The sequence below is a fragment of the Lissotriton helveticus genome, chromosome 4_1 (assembly GCF_964261635.1).
Source record: "Lissotriton helveticus chromosome 4_1, aLisHel1.1, whole genome shotgun sequence".
Classification (NCBI taxonomy): domain Eukaryota; kingdom Metazoa; phylum Chordata; class Amphibia; order Caudata; family Salamandridae; genus Lissotriton; species Lissotriton helveticus.
Window position 1 is genome coordinate 823,206,543 of NC_136063.1, and position 19,617 is coordinate 823,226,159.

General features: G+C 43.4%; 1 protein-coding gene across 6 annotated transcripts in view; it reads right to left on the bottom strand.

The window, feature by feature from the left end:
* The window catches only part of MYOM1 (myomesin 1), a 699,631-nt gene that overhangs the window by 501,999 nt on the left and 178,015 nt on the right, over positions 1 to 19,617 (bottom strand). For all 6 annotated transcript variants that reach the window (XM_078687471.1, XM_078687468.1, XM_078687469.1 and 3 more), the window contains 3 exons: positions 10,133 to 10,225; positions 6,592 to 6,680; positions 6,411 to 6,482 (listed from right to left, as the gene is read on the bottom strand). In XM_078687471.1, coding sequence (XP_078543597.1) covers positions 6,411 to 6,482; positions 6,592 to 6,680; positions 10,133 to 10,225 — 254 coding nt within the window. The remainder of the gene's footprint in view (positions 1 to 6,410; positions 6,483 to 6,591; positions 6,681 to 10,132; positions 10,226 to 19,617) is intronic.

The window sequence follows — 19,617 nt, forward strand, 5'->3', positions numbered from 1 at the left end:
AGACGCCCGCCTCTTACTTGGGCATAATGAAACAGGTGTATTTGCCAAAAACAGTAGTAAATAATGACCCTAATCTCAACTCCCCAACCCGTAAGAATATTAACGGATGTCAGTCTATAACCAACATTATCAACCTAGAGTTTACAGCTGACTCCTCGACTCTCTAAATAGTGAGGAAAGGAGAGTCATGGGGGTCGTCTGCCGTGCTCGTCTATTCAGGGAAAAGCTCCCACCTCCAATCCAGTATGGTTATCTCGCTGTAGGATTTCACTCAGGAACCAAAGTGAAGCCATGACTCGCTAAAAAACAAAAAAGTGAAGAATGCTGCTTTATGTCCCATTCCCGCTGCAGGCAGGCAGCAGAGCGGCCATTGCAGCTACAGTACAGCATTTTCTTTGCAAAGAAACTCAGGGTATTATAGCTTGTCTATCAATCTAGGGGTAATGTGGGGGCCTATTGCTAGGCCGTTGCAGATAGTATACGAGTCTTTGGTCTCTGGGGACATGGGCAGGCGGTGGGACCATGAGTTCAGACCCGCCCTGTCTCCTAGGGAGCTGCTGCCTCTCATGATCACCCTAGGGCTTTGTCAGGGCGCACTCTGCGGATATCAGAATGCCTTCTCTTCTGTTGTTGCTTTGGTCTCGGGAATCTTGTTGTCATCTTACTGTCCAACCCAGCTTTCTGTTGCCCTAACCAATCCCCCGCTGTAAATACACAGTCAAAAAACATGACATGGTCCCCCACAATCACTGTGGTTTGCTGGGAAAAGGAGCATGTAACGTAGTCCCACAACTCCTTCTTGATCACCAGAAAGGAGGCCCTGCGAACTTGGACTGCCTGCGTTTAGTCAGAGAAGATGGCGGCAAAGGCATTTCCCAGGTTAAAATACCTGACTGCTCGGGTCCTCTTCCGAATACAGTCTCTGTCCTTATAATGTAGCAGATGGGCCACCACTGGTTGCGGCAGCGCTCTGGGAGTCGGTGGCCATGCAGGGACTCTATGTGCCCTTTCCAGGGCAAAGAAAGGTGACAGTCCTTCTGGCGCAACCTCTCTGGGCAACCAGTCCTCCAAGAAGGCAAACACATTCATCTTTTCTATCTTTTCGGGAAGACCAACAACAATAATGTTATGTAGGCCAACTCTGCCACTTGGTCTAGGCACTCCACTTTCCTGGTCTGGTCAGGTCGGCCATCCTTTTCAGCAATCCTGCACGCTGGGAAACATCTCCTTGATGACTGCCTCAACACCTTTCACTTTGTATGCCAACTTGCAGTGGTCATCTTGCAGAATTTGCAGGTCCACGAGACGCTAGCGATCACTGACTCCAGTACCTCCGAGGTAGTGTTACCAGCATTTGGGATAAGGCCCAACTTGTCCTGGAGGGCCAGCACTCCCCTGAACCACACAATCACTCACCGTCTGCTAGGGTCCATGTGCATTGTCTTTCTCAGCTCCAGAGGTCTCTCTCACTGCCTTCATGTGCCCCACATTACTTCAGTGCTGTTGACCCACCAGCACCAGAAGTGGGAGCTCCACTCCTGGCTTCAGTTTGTGACCTCCGTGCCTTGGTTTGTGCAGGCCACCAACAGGGGGCACAATCATCTCCAAAGACCCCTGCCCAACCATGTCATCCAAGTAGAGGAGTTGCACCTCCCCCCCGTCTCCAATCTATCCTCCTGTCTGAGGGGTCACTCAGGCCCACAGGAGAGCAGATCGCAAGACTGCTCAGGCCATCATCAGTGCCTTCATGTCCACTAGGCCTGTGTGCTGCCTGGAATATCCCTCTGCTTGTCATGCTGCATTGGCTGCACAGCCTTCTGGTCTGCACTGCAGGTATGGTGCATTTGCATGCTGCTTTCTCATGGCGCATTCGCCGCACCAGGCAGTGTTGGGAACTTCTCGCTGGCAGGCTCGTCAGTGGAAGGGCAGAGCCAACGGCGTACCTCCACCCCACGGTGTCCCCTAGTAGCGCGGGGGCCAACCCTGTCAGATCCATTGTTGCTGTCAACAGGCAGCAGCTGCAATTTTTCTGAGTGCCATCTCAATCTGGATGCTCCGCCATGGCAGACAAGGACTCCCTCCTCTGTGCCATCCACAGTCTCTCCAGCATCGCTCGGCTTCCTGGTGCCAGGGCCCTCACTCTCAGTGAGCTTCAATGGCTTCAGGTGCTGGGGTCTGCTAAAGATCGGAGGCAGGGAGCAGGAGCTCTGCTACCGCATGGCCATCTTGGCTTGCATCTTGCCACACCTCCAAACTGGAGACCATCTCAATGTTTTCCACTTTACTGTAAGTCTTGCAATGAAAACAAATGAAGGACTTAAGGGAGAATGGTGCCCGCCTCTCCCAGCTCACTTAGAAGACATTGCTATCCTACCAACAGAGGTTTCTGACCACAACGCCATACAGATCTGGCTTGACCTAAATTTTCTTGGAGTTTCACTTTAGTGCTGCTCTCAATATCTTCAAAACCTACAAGGAAATAAGACAACAATTACACAAGGTCCCTCTAAGGTAAGATTGAACCTGTCTCACAACAAACTACCCGATGGCAAGGCCAAGTACTGTTCCCACCTGCAAGTATTCTTGGAGCATAATGAAGGGTCGATTGACTCCCCTGGTACTTTATGGGTGGCAAGTAAGCCAACTGTAAGGGGGGAGATCATGAGAGAGGCTTCACAAACAAAAAATAGAGTAGAACTCAAGGTCCAAGCGCTCTCTTCTCGGTAGTCCTTCTTGCATTCACCAGACCACTGAGAGCTTTACTATATACCAAACATGACCGTAATGTGATATACACCTCCAGAGTGGAAACTGCCCTTTTCCGCCTCATGCAAAGGCATTACGAACACAGTGAGCAAGTCGGAAGGCTCTTAACCCTGCAAACACAACAAAAAGAACCCTCTCACATCATATCAGATATTCTTCACTCAGACAGCAAACCAAGTACTCACTCATTTGACATTTTCAAGACCTTCAAGAGCTACTATGAAAGACTGTACTTCTCCGAAATCACTGGCTCCCAAGCCGAGACTGCCTCATTCCTGGCTCAACACAAGATCCCTCAATTCACTCTAGATCAGTGGCAGTTGCTCGAGGCGGAGATTACAGAGGAGAACAAAGAGGTAATAAATTGTCTCCCATACAGCAAGTCCCCAGGCGTGGACAGCTACCCAGCTGAGTATTATAAGATGCATAAAGAACTACTAGCTACCTTGCTTTGCAAAGCCTTTACAGAAGCCCAGCCTGTGCCAGTCACATTGACCTAAGCTAATAGCACAAAAATCATCCTCATCCCGTTCGCGCTATATAAAACTTAATAAATAAAATAAATAAATAAATAAATCAGGCTAGGACCCACCGAGCTGTGCTATTTACAGGTTGATCTTCCTGCTAAAAGTCGGGAAAAAAATCCTGTCTATAATTCTAGCGAACTGGCTTAAACGTGCTCACCCCTCACTTATACAGTGGGACCAGGAAGGCTTTGTCCCCCATCATTTCTCAGTGTTATATCTCCGGACCCATGTCCTTTGGGGGTTCCACCATAAGAGGGATGAAAATCTTGCAGTTTCCCTTGACGCTGAAAAGGATTTTGACAGAGTGGAATGGAAATCAGTGTTCCAGGTCCTGAGACAAATAGGCCTGGGACCGATATTCATGAAGTGGATTAAGAGACCTTAAATACAGCCACGACAAGGGTGACCTGCAAGGGATATACTTCTGCACTTTTAGACTTACACAGAGACACAAGGCAGAAATGCCCTCTTTCCCCCTTAATATTCATGGTCACTTTGGAGCCCCCTGGCAATACCTATTTAGGACTCACTTGACATTCATGGCATACCAACAAAAGGAAGCGTACATAAGGTTTTGCTCTATGGCGATTACATCTTGAGTCACTCTCTTAAAACCGGTCTCTTCCATTAAAGCTCTCGTGGCACTGATTTCCAGCATCTCTTCCCTGTCTGGTTACAAAATGAATTGGGAGAAGTGCAAAGCCTCGTCATTAACTGACAAATCAACATTGACTGCTCTTGACGGGCTACCGTCCAAACGGACGACCACTACTCTGAAGTATCTTGGGTTAGAAGTCTTCCCAGGACTGACAAACATGGTGCAGGGTAGACCTGAGCACTTGCATGTCAAAATCAAGGCAGACCTACACAGTTGATCACATCTCAATCTCTCTCTCTAGGGAAGGACCCAACTCATCAAAATTAACGTGATGCCCAGACTTAACTATCTGCTCATCATGATTTCCCTGAACATTCCAAACCTCATGATATCAGCCATGGAGAAATCTCTGAAAAAATCTTAATCGGGGAGCCCACGACAATTTGATAAAATCACATCCGGTGCTGGACTCCACAGTCCACTCCTGGCGGAAGGGACACTCACTACTGAAGGTGAAACCAACACGGCACACCCGGGCCCCCCTATGGCGCAATGCTTCATTATTAATTGCCAGTAAAAAACCTTGCTGGGAGGCATTAGACTCTAAAGGCACGCACTTTGCATCACAACTGATCACTGGTCAATAGTATGCATCCTTTGCAGAAGCCCAAGCTCAGTTTGACCTACACACACATTCCCTAAGGTACTATCAATGTCTGCTGCACTACCTAAAGACGGCTCTGCCCCCCGGGTGGAACTGCATCCTTCCCCGATAATGGACTACTTGCGGAAGTAGGGTGCACATAAAGGGGTGGTCGCTGGTCTCTTGCAGATTCTGATGGACTACCAATAATCCGTCTGTGAAGGCCTGGCAGTCTGACAGGCTGTAGCTCACGTGTTGCGATGAACACTGGACAGGACCTTCTGGCCAACCACGATAGCCGTCTCAGGGACGAGTGCTTTAAGTTTAGTTACTTTAAGGTGCTGTATCAATGGCACTGGACTCTTCTGAGACTCCGGTTCAGGGTGTAGGGTTTAGGGGTAAAAGGCCTAAGGGTAACAGTCACAGTTTGAAAACCTTTGTTCAAAAATGAGAAAAGCTCTGTTCTGGTCCACTGTGAACCTGACCCCGATTAATAATCAGTGCTAAGATGTATTGTTATTCACCTTTAATCTGTTCTGAAGAAACATAAATTCCTACAAAGTCTGGCAGCGGCACACTTTTTTGGCATCTTCAGCACGTTCAAAGCAAATGAAGCTGAGATTTGAATATCATCTAAAAAAGGAAACAACTGAATTTCTTGTACTTGTAATATAGCGAAAACCTTTTAAGATAAAGAAAAACTTAACTTAAAGGTGAAAAGCAGATTGGAAGGAAAGTAAATACCGGTCTCTCGGGCGAGTACTCATCTTTGTCATATTACAACATAGGTAGATGGACAAGGATGGCTCGATGAGAAGGTTGTGTGTCACCTTTACCCATAAGGCTGAACATATATATAATCATGTTTCTAACTGCTTTGTTTAGGTATGGTGTTTACAGTGTTGGCTTTAAGTAATGTAGGTCTGAGTTCCCAGAAATATTAAAATTGATAGTTCTCTACATGTAAAGAACAGATAACATCAAACCAAATTTCTACAAGTATCAAATACTTTTTTGAAAATGATTGACGCTGTCATTATAGTGCCTGAATAAATTGCTAGTGGATGATCCATTCGCATTTTGCTCACTTTTGCATTAAATTGAGCAGAACTGATTTCCAATTGATATGCCAAACATCTTTCCTAAAATCAAAACACAGCAAAGAATTCTTTGCACACGATACAGTACAATACAAACATAATTAGATCAAATTTTTTTCAATATGCATAAAGTTTGGTATGAAGTTTTAGTGCTTATCATGCACAGAAAATAGGATTTTTTCGGCGCTGGGGACCGTTGGGAAGATTAGGCAAGCTATTGCCCAGAGTCGCATGGTGCTGGGCAGACCCCTGCCCCGGAGCCGGTGATCGAACCGTGGTCCCTAGCGTCCAGCATCAGTCGCCCTGGCCACGGCGCCACACCTCTTCCCGGGAAATTTAAAGTGGTGGGTTATTTGAACATTACTGCATGAGATATTGCCAGGTACGCATTACTATATGACTCCTTGTCTGCATTTAGGTCTTGATCAATTGGATGAGGTAGTTACCATTAACCAGGAGTGAGGGATGTACACGGTTCAGTAAATGGCTTCCATTCTAGGTTTTTAGCTTTTTATGAAGTATAACATGGCGAGTCAGTATTTAACCCATTTTAGTACACAAATGCATGTTTTGCCCTTCCCCCAAACCCCCCCTCCGGATAAATGTTGTTTAAAACATACTGACAACAACTGCTGGTACTTTCCTACAAAAACCACAATGACATTGCATTAATGTGCATTTAAACACAATGGAGGGTGGTTATTCTAGGGACGGCTGCATTGTGGTGCTAGTGGGTATGCGTAGCAGCGAGCTGGACATACACAGGTGCAACTTACTGGTGTACGGCGTTGCGTCGTTTCTGGGCGGGAAACGGGGGAAGCTAGGCTCCACAATGTCTCCTTTGTACCCTGAAAAGGAAAAGGAAAGATCAATTAAGGTGACAGTCTGTGCAACTCAATGTGTCACATCAACCACGCATATGGCACCCCAGAAAGAAAATAAGTTCTGCAAACCTACTCTTTACCACAAGGGACGCATAGGCCGACAGCTCTCCTTTGACGTTCAAGGCAGAAGCGTGGTACTGGGCGGTGTCCTCAAAATCACAACTGAAATGAGAACCCCACGCATGTTGTTATTAATTGTGGTCAATTATAAGGCTTACTGGGTAATTAAAAAAATCCTATATATGCAATTGTGGCGCATCCTTTTATCTGCTTTTGTGAATGAGATTGTCTTTGAAACCCAGCAGCAACCCCAAGTCATCAAATTGTTACCTAATGTGCAAAGTGAGACTTTAATTTACATCACATTTTACAGAGCACAAGTGAGTGCTGGAACCTTGAGGTACACCACAGGACCGGGAACCTATTGTCCGCATTTAGGGGAGTTGCAAACAAGTACCACCAAAGAACACATCCCTGGGCTTTTTTTGACCCGTCAATGAAAAGCTCTAATTAAGAGGGTGGAAGGAAATGCTCTGATCTCCACTTAGTCATTGCTTACTGCTGTAATTATGCAGCCTACTTTTTTTTAGGAATGAACTACAATCCGCTTCCCATGTGACCCTCTTACTATAGGTTGTATGTTCGAACCACATACGCATGTACCATGCATGCATTTGCAATGTGGTCCAAAGCACAAATGCCTCTTTACAACGCATTCCTTTACCACGCACGTCGTTATGACTTGCCTTAAGGAAAGCACTGGACTTTGGAATAATATCATTTACTATTCCAACTCCAGTCTGCGCAACAGTAGGGAAAGTGTTGGAGTTAAAATCCAACGTCAGTCCACCAACACTTTCCCTAAGGCAAGGCATTGTAACAACTTGCGCGGTAAAGGAATGCTTTGTAAAGATACATTTGTGATTCAGATCATGTTGTAAAGACACAGCGTGGTTCGAGCGGCGTTGTAAAGGCTGTTTTCCTTTACTATATATCCATTAGTGCCAAGCAGCTAAATACAGGAATATGGGGCAATTGTCTTCTCCTCAGCAAGGGGACACCCTGAGTTCTCTGAAATACGTGTGGTCTGTGTTTTTACAATTTATTAGTGAGGCCCTTGAAATAAATAAAATCAGGTAAAACAGCGACGGGTCTGACATCTTGCTTTAAGTAACAGGATAAGCCAGCTAGGGAATCCATCTGACTGAAATACCGTTCTATAAAGGGATTTTAACAAACCTATGCTTCAGATTGGGCCCTTAAATAATTAACAAATTCCTGACTTCAGTGTCCTTGGGGTCCTTTGAATGGTGAGAGTGGGCAACTGGTGATTCCCCCCCCCCCCCCGCTCTCATGCATCTCTTGGTTTTTATTTTCTATTTGATGCTCAAGATCGCATTAAACTGTTGTCATTTACACCACCATCTTTTGATGGCGCTAATCAAACTCTTGGTTTTTAGTGAAATAATTTAATCCATGTCGAGTTCCAAGCCTCCTTGGAAGCTACTCAATGGCGGGGAATGCAGCTATCTCACATGACAGACCAGGGCTGACAGCTTAGCTGGTCACCTTCCTGATACAAATTCCTGCAACGGTAAACCTTAGTGTAAACCTTTACGAATGGATTGGGACCATATCTCCCTGTGCCCCTTTTAATATGCGTTGCTATCAGCTTTTTGAAGTGAGTGATGAAGGAGCTTCTACAAACAAGGGGTGGGGACCAGAGTCCTCTTCTCAGCAAGGCTGGCTGAAGAGGGAGGGTGGGGATGGGCGGCGGGGGAAGGAGTTTTAAATGGCAAGTTAAAGTGGCAGTAAACTGCGCACACAGGCCTTGCAGTGGCCGGCCTGAGACAGATTTAAAAGGCTACGTCTGTGGGTAGCACAAGCAGCAATGCTGGCCATCTAGTAGCATCTAATTTACAAGCCCTGGGTATATGGGATGCCACTTAACAAAGTACTTACCAGTACAACAATAATGCTAAACAATTGTAAACCAATTATACCATGTTTAGAGTAGAGAGCACATGCACTTTAGCAATGGTTAGCAGTGGTGAAGTGCCCAGAGTCCTAAAGCAAACTGAAAGAGGGTCAGAAAATTAGGAGGAAGAAGGCAAAAGGTTTGGGGATAACCCTGCAAAAAGGGCCAGATCCAGCACTCATGTTAAATGTTCTAAATATGGATTAAGTTTGCTTCACATATCTTTGGCTGATGGTCTGAGGACTGTAGTATTGACCCATTGTTGATAGTATATATTTAGGAAATCATGCAAAGACCCGGGAAGGAAGTGTGACTAGCATTAACATTTACAACAACAGTGTATTGACCAATGGATTGCTGTCTTATAAGTCTTGTGGAACCTTACCTCCTCAACCTACCAATTACCCTGGATCCTCTTTGATATGTTGGATTGCCCTGTTATGCTATAGAGCCCCTCATGATCACCATCATGCTGTTTGAAGGCTAATAAGTTCTGAATCTGATAGAGGCTGTGACGTATCTTACGCTTATCATAGGTGGATTTACTCTACCCCTTATGGTGTGTGACAGAACCAGGCAAGATGCAGACCACAATATCTAAATTCATTTGGGGACATTCCATACCCTCACATGCACAATATTGCACAACAAGTCTCTCAACAGGACTGTGATACATACAAAGTAAGCACTAAGTTCTGCCCAAGCATACAACAACCATCTAAACAAAAAAAGAATCCATTGCTTGCCACACTTATTCATGCACATAAGACACCACAATAATATTTCATAGCTCAAACTCCCTTTACTTGCTACCCTAATTCACAAAAACTATTTTTAAAAAATTGAAAAGAACACTGTACTTAGCTCAAATAACCAAACACCAATCTACCACATCGACAAGCGAACTATTGCATTTCTGCACAAATGGGTGCCCAAATCAACAAAGCACCATGATGCCTTGATAATGTTTGAAAAGGCTATATATATTCCAATGACATAACATATCATAACATAACGTAACCTAACGTTACGTAACATAGCGTAACCATAAATTAAATGTAGGCAGGGATGTGAGAAGGCACATTGAATAATACTGCTCAGGGTGGCTTCTTGTGGTATTCTCATCAGCTGAGACTTCCATCAGATGTCAGCTATTGATGCTAAGTGGATAGCTTGCGGAAAGCATTTCATAAATGCTGAGCGGGCGGGTGTCGTTATCAACAAGACCAGTAGCGGAGGTCTGTTCTATGTTTAGAGTGACAGGATTCTTACCAAACAAATGGAGGCCAACCTGCACCCCGAGCAAAACTCTAATGTCAACCTCTGCTCCTGCATTGCCCAACAGTGCCATCATCTATATATAGGGACTTCCAGAGTGAGTGCCACAATCTCTCACCAGCTCTATAAATAAACTGCTACTGCCCAAATCCATTGCTTTCAAAACATTGTCTTCCACAAGGCCGACAAACAGGAGACTGTGTTCCAAGGTTGGCACAACAAAGATCCCCCAGAGGATTAAAAGCCTACTTTTAAAGCCATCACAAGTGACATGTGACATACAGATGGCGACAGAGACATAGCATGGCCTTTGAACCTGCCCCTTGGTGTCAGGAGCGTACTTGAAACCAGTGCTTACTTCAGAATCTTCAGTGAGTGGATCCCATACTGGCTTTCAATCACATACTTATCAGGCCTAAGGTCAGGATTGATGAGCACATTGTTTTTGTACCTAGTAGAAAAAGAAAGAAGACTTAGTCAATCAAGTCACGTCAAGTCAAGAAACTCTTTATACAGCCATCATAGACCATAAAAGCACACATTTAAAAAGCCACTCGGCGGTATAATACACTGTGCAAACAAACATACTTTATCATAAATTTACAAACATGGTTTAAAACACAATAAGCCGTAGAATAAAAACATATATATTCATTATTAGCATAAATACATGACATTCCATATTAGTGGTTACTGTAAAAAGAATGAAGGGGGCTCACCCCAACAAAAACCTGACAACAACCTCTTTTTTTTCTTTTTTTTCGGGTCCGCTATGTTAGCAAGAAATGTTGGGGACCGCCTAAAAATCATCAATCTAGTACTTCAATAAAAATTCTCAACCATAAAATCTCGGGTAAGATTACAAAGTCGCACTGGGGCGTACATTGCGTCAACATTTCAAGTAAAGTGTGTCATTACTGTAGTGACTACATAAAGTGCAAACACAAGGTCGTCCCCAGGCCTATTCCTACTATTGACTTAGTCAGTTAGTTGCTTTTAACTGGGTTATTTTTCTTTACCTGGTCTTGCATGTGTGACCTTTGTGTCACTTGCACCTTGTTTTTCACATTTAGCCTAGGATACTATTTTAAATGACATGTTTTCATTGAGGAACCCCTCACTTGTATTTAATGTGAGCTTTTATGGTTTTCGTGCAAGAAACCGAATAAAGAATAATTGATTGATTGATTAACTTAGTCAGTCTTCTTCTAATGAAGGAGTCTTCTGCTGCACAGAGCTGTACATCACTCTTGCCTATGCTGAGCGGGCCTTAATGGCCGGTAGAGCCCGATACGGACTCTAAGGCTATTATAACATTCTGCCCCTAGAGGGCACAATGTTCTATTTTTTTTTTTTTTAAACATTTTTATTAAAGTTTAAGCAAACTTGGCAATACATACAGAAATCACTCATATTACATTAATGACTCGAGTGCATTCCATCTACAGGTGTTCAAATTTTGATATGGTGCGCACCTTTACCCCACGTCAAATCCCTCTTCCCGCAATTGTCAGTCTATACCTCCTCCATCTCCTCATCTGAACTGTCGCCATCTGATTCCGCCAGCGGATCACAAATGTCCCCTCTGAAACAATGTTCTAATTTGTAAAAACAAAGGCCTTTCGGAACAGCTCTGAGAGGCCTTTGTTCACAACAAAAGCTGTGAAACGAAAAAAAACATAGGAATGTTGCTCTCCGGGCCTCTACCAGCCAGTAGAAGTCCGAAGTACTCCACTGTCTTCAATGGAGCACTCAACATTCCAATGTTCTAATAAAGGGGCATGCTGCTAGAATATTGTGAACAAAATATTGAGGTACAAGAATAATATTCCCTAAATATTGTGTACTACAATACTGTGAAGGCAACTATATATTGGGAAATAAAGGCTCTGGTATAGGTGTAAATGGATGTGAAGTTAAGAACAGTAAACCTATACATAACTTTTTAGAGTTACCAACATTATATATTGGCTCTTAATATTTGTGCTAGGATATTTTCATTTCACAGTATTTCGGTCATTGATATTCTGACATACAACCATCTAAAGGCAAGGAAAATAGTGGCTCTTCCATGCCAAAGCGCATATCTATTACATTGATAGAAATAAATGTTTGTGCCATGGCAGTGAAAATAAATGTGAACCGATAACACTTTATTTATAACTGTACTAATAACCGGAAATTCACGGATGTAGTACTACTCTGCAAAGGTCAAATTCATATTTATTACCAGAGGACAGCAAAATGGAGTCGAGGAAAACACTTTTTTTCCTGCCTCAATTACTTTACACAAGGAAAACACTTTACTTGTATTCATGAGATCTTGTCAGTGTTGTTTTTCCTTGCTGTAGAATTTAACCCCTTGCATCTGTTTTTTGGTTAAGTACATTTGTTAAAACAAATACCCATAAAAAAAGTAATGATTCATACCATATTTTGCAGGAGAGGTGAATCATGACTCACTTGAATCTTTACCTCTTGTGAGTCGTGGCTCCTCCCCACACTCAACAATGGTAATAGATAGCATATTCTCTCTCTCTCTCTCTCTCCTCCTCCTCCTCCTCCTCCCCCCTCCTCCCTCCTCCCCCCTCCTCCCTCCTCCCCCCAGTGGTAGTTATAGCTAATAACTTTAATGCTGTTTCATGAATCTTCACAAAACTTTCCAAAAAGTGCTCTTTTTTTACTAGTTTGTGCACAAAAAAGTTTTGGGTTGATATGTCAAGTGGGGGCTAGAAAAAGAGAGGTTCCAAAATGCAAAATCTGCATGCATTTTCCATAGACATGTTTAGACAGAGCTACCGTAAAAACTGCTGAAAGGAACTACTCCAAATTTAGCAGGAAGCTAGATCTTGGTCCCGAAAATGTGCTGTTTGTGCTTTGATGTAAATCCATTCAGACGTTTTTGAGATATTAAGGTTTAAAAATGTTCGAATATCTGGACCGTTGTGTCTGTGAGAGTCTCCCGAGAGTCTCGCGGCAGCGCCAATTTAATAAGAGTGTTATGATCTGGAGGGGATTTTTTTTTTCCTTGGGCCATCTTGCTCTGGCACGAGTCAGACTCCTGCAGGAGCGAGTGCTCTGATTGGCTGCCTGCAACATGAGAAAATGCTGCTGGCAGACATTACAGGACTTAGTTCCGTCCTGAACTTAAAGAAAAAAAGGAAAAAAATATATATCTATATATATATATATATTCACTGAAAAAATCATAGGTTTCACACACGTTATAGTTAGGAATTAGCATTTAAAAAACCTTAGAAATTCACTGAAAAAAACATACGTTTCACACATGTTATAGTTAGCTGGACATTACACTCACACAAAACCATTGAAATGCCCCCGTTATAGTTAGTTCAGCTAACTATAACTCGCGTGCCCGCTATGCACATGGTCAGTGACATCACTCATGACATCACTGATGACATCTCAAATGACATTTGCAACTCCCGTGCCCGCCTACGTTCCCAGAATGCAGTGGCCGCACGCTCTGGTAAACTAGAGCGCGTCGCCACACGAATGTTTAAGGAGCTACAAAGGGACCCCATCCCCCGGGACTCAAAAAATAACATTTGGGTCAGTGTGGGGAACCCTAATACCCCCCACGCTCACAGCCAGCTCCCCGCGTCGATAACACATTAATAGGTGTTCAACCTATTGAAAATGGAATTTTTTGGTTGTATAGATGTTCATGTTGTTCTACCCCCCTGGGGTTTAATCAATGCACCCACAATGCTATCGGTGATAATAACTGATGGGAATTAATTTTCGCCCACTGGGGCCAGTTGGGGATAAAAGCAATGAATATTGCAATCTGATTTCAACATGTGTATAACGCGAAAAAACAAAAACGAAACCCATGATAATCATCAGTTCCAACAGCGTGAAGAAATTATTTTTGCCGTTAAATGCAGAAGTAGTGCATGATAAATAGCCAAGTGCAATTTTTGTATGTGTTTTTTCTATATAATTCGCACAAACAGCGGAAGTCTGTTTTCACTATCATTTGTTTGAGAAACTGTCACATGTTTATTTAAACCTATCACTAAGCTTCACAATTACTCGTGAACAAGGGAAAACATTCCCGAAGCGCGTTGAGTGAAGATTGCCTATGAATTCTGCTACATAAAAAGCTACCCGAAGATTACCAAAGTTCGTGGTTTACTGTTGCGAAAAGCGAAGGTATTTCGAGTTTATATATATATATATATATATATATATATATATAGACATATTCACTGAAAAACCAAAGGTTTCACAGACGTTATAGTTAGGAATTAGCATTTAAAAAACCTTAGAAATTCACTGAAAAAAACATAGGTTTCACATATGTTATAGTTAGCTGGACATTACACTCATACAAAACCATTGAAATTCCCCTGTTATAGTTAGTTCAGCTAACTATAACTCGCGTGCCCGCAATGCACTGCTGATGAGGTCACATATAACATCACTCATGACATGGTCATTGACATCACTCATGACATCACTGATGACATCTCAAATGACATTTGCAACTCCCGTGCCCGTCTACGTTCCCGGAATGCAGTGGCGGCACGCTCTGGCAAACTAGAGTGCGTCGCCACACAAATGTTTAAGGAGCTACAAAGGGACCCCATCCCCCGGGACTCAAACAATAACATTTGGGGCCGTGTGGGGAACCCTAATACCCCCTACGCTCCCAGCCAGCTCCCCGCGTCGTTCGAAAGCCGGCATTGCTTTGTCAGAGAGACCAGTTTATATGCTCCTCTCTCTAACAAAAAGCAATCTGCTTTCCTACTTAAAAAAGACAGCATATTAACTTGCTCTCTCTTTCAAATAGGAAAGCGGTTTGCTGTACTAAAGTGGGAGCCGCGGCACTCCCGCCCTAACACAGCAAACAGCAGTGTCCCGGGGGCAGGCACCCCGGGACACTGCAGAAGCCGGCCCTGGGAGGTGTCGGACCCCAGGGCCATCGAGAGCTCCAGAAGGGATGCTGCGCGACCCCCTCCCAACATTAAAAAGCCCCGAAAGATGGTGGTCCCCGCAGCTGGGGGGTCCGTGCCGTCACGGACCCCCCAATTTTAAATATTACTGCCCCAGGAAGGTGGCGGTCCTCGGAGCATGTGGGGGGGCCGTGAACCCCCCGCATATTTCAAAATAAAACCCCGGGGTGGCATTCCCCGGGGCTCGGGGGACCTTTCAACCCCCCATTATAGAAAAAAATTGTCCCCGGGATTTGCCCCCCCCCCCCCCCGGAGCTAATTAGGAATAAAACACACTTCTAGTTTTTTTTTTCTTTTCCAATGCGTACCAGTACGATACGCGTACCCTGCGGTTTTTAATTTTTTTTAAATAATAATAATTTAGGGCCTAAAGATCCATGTGCGACCCCCTTAGCAGGCCTAGAGGGTCAACATTTTTCTACCCTGCCCCCTTTCCTTATTTTTCAACTTTCTTTTACTGTTTTCTTGTGACTCGCTGCTACCGAGGCACAAGATGGCCGCCAACACTTCCTGGTTTCGAGTGTTGACAACCAATCAGCATACAGCTCGTGCTCATAATGGAACGGATCTCTGTCCGTGTGTAGAACTCTGAACAGATTTAGACCATTTAACAAAAAGCACAATCTGCGAACCGAACTCTACCTCTCTGCCAAATTTGGTGTCATTCCATTCAGCCGTTCGGGCTGTAGCCCTGGCTAAAGGTTCCTATGGAAAATTGCATGGGGAAAACACGTTTTGGGACCCCCCCTTTTTTCTCGGCCCCCACTTGACAAATCACAATTCAGGGAAGGAGCGGAACCGAGCAGGCCATTTTCTTGGAGAAATTCGCAAAGATTCGTCCACCGGCGCCAAAGTTATTACAAATAGAATGTTGTGGATTTCCTATGGAAAGTAGGTCCTAACTATAACTACCTACTGGCGACCGCCAGTAGGTGATATATATATATATATATATATATATATATATATATATATATATATTACAGCTCCAGTCCTTTTTTACCCATACCCAGCCGGGCCAGGAACAAAGACACAGCACTCCCGGGATCAAGTTATACAGCGGAGGTTTTTTATTCAAGCAAACGCGTTTCGGGACAGCGTCCCTTCGTCAGTGGTTCAAAGGTGAAAGCAAAGGTGTGCAGCTCATACTAATATGTTATTTAGAAGTTAGCAATTTTAAACAACCCCAGTTTCCATGCTGAGAAAGATGGCTCCAAGCAGGATTATTTCCCAACTTTAAGCAGACAACTTCTTTCTGCCACTTAGAATATAGCATATAAATTCCTTCAAGTCAACAAATTTTGGGACATCAAAATTGCTTCCAAATGTATAGGGTCAATAAAGACCCAATGCTACAGCTATTTTCTCTGTTTCCATATTAGAAAATATAGGTCATGGAATTCAGATTTGCTTTTATAGAAACACTGGCTTGGAATTTCTATAAGTGCAAATTCAGGTATGAAATTATATCCTTTGTTAACTGTGGGTATATTGTATCAGGAAAATTTCCTATACAATGTACACAAAATGTGATCATGATTGACAGCCAGTATTAGGCATTCGAATGTGTTGCTGCATTGTCTGATCTTATTTCAGGGTCTCTGGTCTGGCATATGATTCAGTCTTAGTGTTTATGGATGTACGCTATTTATTTGAGGAAAGGTTATAGATGTTTATCAAATGGCTGGTCATTTAGATCACATTTTACAGACTGTTCCAAGTTGGATGTGACCAAATGTCTTCACCATTTAATGTCCATATGTTGGGCCATGCAAAATAAGTTTCATGTTGTGTTTTTATTTTACCTTAGTTTCGCACACTCATAACTATAACTACAATTTGGAACTCATTTTCTTGGCTATCAACAGGCTCACTGGAGAGGAATTTGCCTTAATTAGATAGGACTCCAAGATTGTTGCTTCTAACGACAGGCTCAAAGCACATTTCCAGAACAGTGTAAGGATGCGTGCGCATGCGTATTATGAGGGTGGTGGGAAAGATGGACGGTACACCGTTTATGACGTCTATGAATTGATGATGTAAATGTATTTTGCCAAGTGTACAAAACTGACAGTTTGATAATCTTTTTAATCTTTAACTATGACCTAACTTTTTTTCCCCAGAGCACGGTCTCTTGGAACTTCCTGCACAATGGATGTTATTGTTATACAATCTAATAATAGGAATCATTTTATCACCCTTAGAAACATGAAAGGTTGAGTGGACCTACCAGAATTCAACCCTGTGACAATGGGCACAAACATATAACCATGAAGTGCATTTATTAGTCCACTGAACCACCTACCCTAGCGTACAGACTAAATCGAAGCCTCGGGATTAGACTATTTTGTGTCAATACTTGAAAGGGGTTTGGTGGTCTGTGGTAATCTCCATAATCATTCATAATCAAGGCCAAAATCAATATCTAATGTGAAGTTATGGTTCAAAGGCATGGAGCTTCTGCTCACTCTGGTATCAAAAATTGCTCAAATGGATTCAAGTAAATGTGTTATCCTCAACAGAAGGTATTTGTGCAGTTGCTGAAACCAAGATCAAACACTTAACGGACCATTTGTATGTCGCTTACAATTTAGTACTTATCAATCCTATATTATGTTATCAGTAGATGTTGAGGTCGATTTACTTGACTAAAAAGACCCACTGAAATCTTCTGAATCAACAGTTCAGCCAGAAAGGAAGGCACTAGGGGCACATTTACAAGCAAGTGGCAGAGCACAGGTTAGCTCTAAAATTGCTAATGACGTGCTCTGTCACTTTAAAAACGCAGGGATGTGCCATATTTACAATAACATGCTCACCCTTGCGCTTCTCCCTGTGCTGGTGCTAAAATCAGTTGCCTAGCACCAACACAAACACTCTTGTGCTATAGTGCAAGGGGGCCTGCGTTGAGGGAATGATTGTTTATTTGCAGGAAGGTGTCCCTTCCTGCACATAAACAATCCAGAATGGCAATTTGTAACTCCTATGTGTGCTGCATTGTGCATGTGCAACAACCATAGAAGTTGCAAATTGCCATTTTTAAATTTGAAGGTGACCCTTCCTGCACATAAACAATCATTCATGGTGTTTTTATGTTTCTATGTGTGGTGTTCTGAAGCACACAAAGAAACAGCAAAGACGAGGAGAAATAATGCATTTCTCCTCGTTTCGCCATATTAAGACCAGGTTTTTTCTGGTCTTAATTTTGGCGCTGCCTCCTATTTACGCCACCCATGTAAACAGTGGGCAGCATCAAAATCAATGGGTGTTGCAGCGGAACGGCCACCACAACATCCATTGACCATCTCTTTCACTCTAAGTGTAGCGTGAAAGTGGGCCTTATTTACGAGGCGGCGTTAAGCAGATGAGATAGTCTGTCAAAACATGACGGATATCCCATCAACCGTATTACAGGTGGCATAAACTGGGATATCCACCATATTTGTGATGGAGTATACCATCGGCCAAACTCGAAATAATGCCCTAAATGTCAAACTACTCACAACAGTAAGATGAAACCAGTAAAGTCTTCAAAGAAGATGGAGGGTCAACAACTGGGCGAGCGCCTGGCTTATACATAGGAACCTATGAGTGTACTTGTGCTGCAGAGATACTAATTTATAGAGTGTAGCTTCACATTTGTGCTATTAAAAACCCTTGCTAATTAACTTTACCACACCAGTGCAAACCAAAACAGCATGCGTATATGGAAACAATGTAGGTCTAATGATCTCCCTATAACAAAGTAACCAGGCTCAAAATTCCTTTCTGTAGACACAGAGGACTGGACAAAGTTCTCTTTCAACACTTGCTATTTGTGTGCTTAGTTTATCACAGCTGCAAGTCTCTACCCTTCAAGCACAGCTCTACTCTATGAGGCACATTTCTAATCCTGCAACAAGACGTACTTGTGAAGTGAGCTCTGGTTTAGGAATAGTGAAGCTGAAACCGGCACTAGCAATGCATTGACTTTAAGTAGCGTCAGTGAGTAATATCTAAACCCAACATTGCACATTCCAGAGGAAGTGGTCATTAGCTTTTAATGATGAGTTGCAAACTCAGCTTTCCTCCAGGCGCTGGGTGCTAATAGCTTCGAAGATGTCCTAAAGTAATCATATGTCTTGATGTTCCATATCACCTTTCAAGGGCTACTGTAAAGCTCATCGCAGGAAAGACTTGAGCTGGGAAACAACACACCTTTCCTATTCACTTATATCATCGTGTAATTATAACAATTTTAATGATACACAATTTCAATGCTATCACCGTGGTTGTCAACAAGAGTGACACTTGCTGTCTATTACCGATGACTTTGACACAACAATTGACTTCATCATGGTAACCCACTCAGTGCTTAATTTGTAAAAAAAATAAGTGCCAAGGATCTTGTCAGGAGGCCACTGCAGGTTGCACCACACATTCCCCCTGCCATGCTGACATTGACAGTTACAAAGCAAACAAAAGGAGATGATGGACGGTTCGCTGAAACTTTTTAAACACTCACCCCCAGTCACAGCTCTGAGTTGAATCCATCATCATTCTTTAGCTCACTTCCCGACCCCAGTTCAGACCCAGCCATATGCAAATCAGTCTTGACCCTGTGCCTCATGGGAACAGTCCAGCCCGAACTGCCAAGCCAGGTCTTTCCTGGACCGGAACGAGGCATCCTGTGACCGGTTTTGGGGTAACACCCCCATCAGCCAGGCTAGCTTGAATCCGTTGGCAAAGTGAGCAAGGGACCCACATGTGGGCATACCTCTGCCAACTTAGGGCAAACAAAGCAAACACAAGGAGATGATGGACGGAGCTCTGAAACTTTGACAATGATAGTAACATCACAACTACTAAGAATAACACTCCT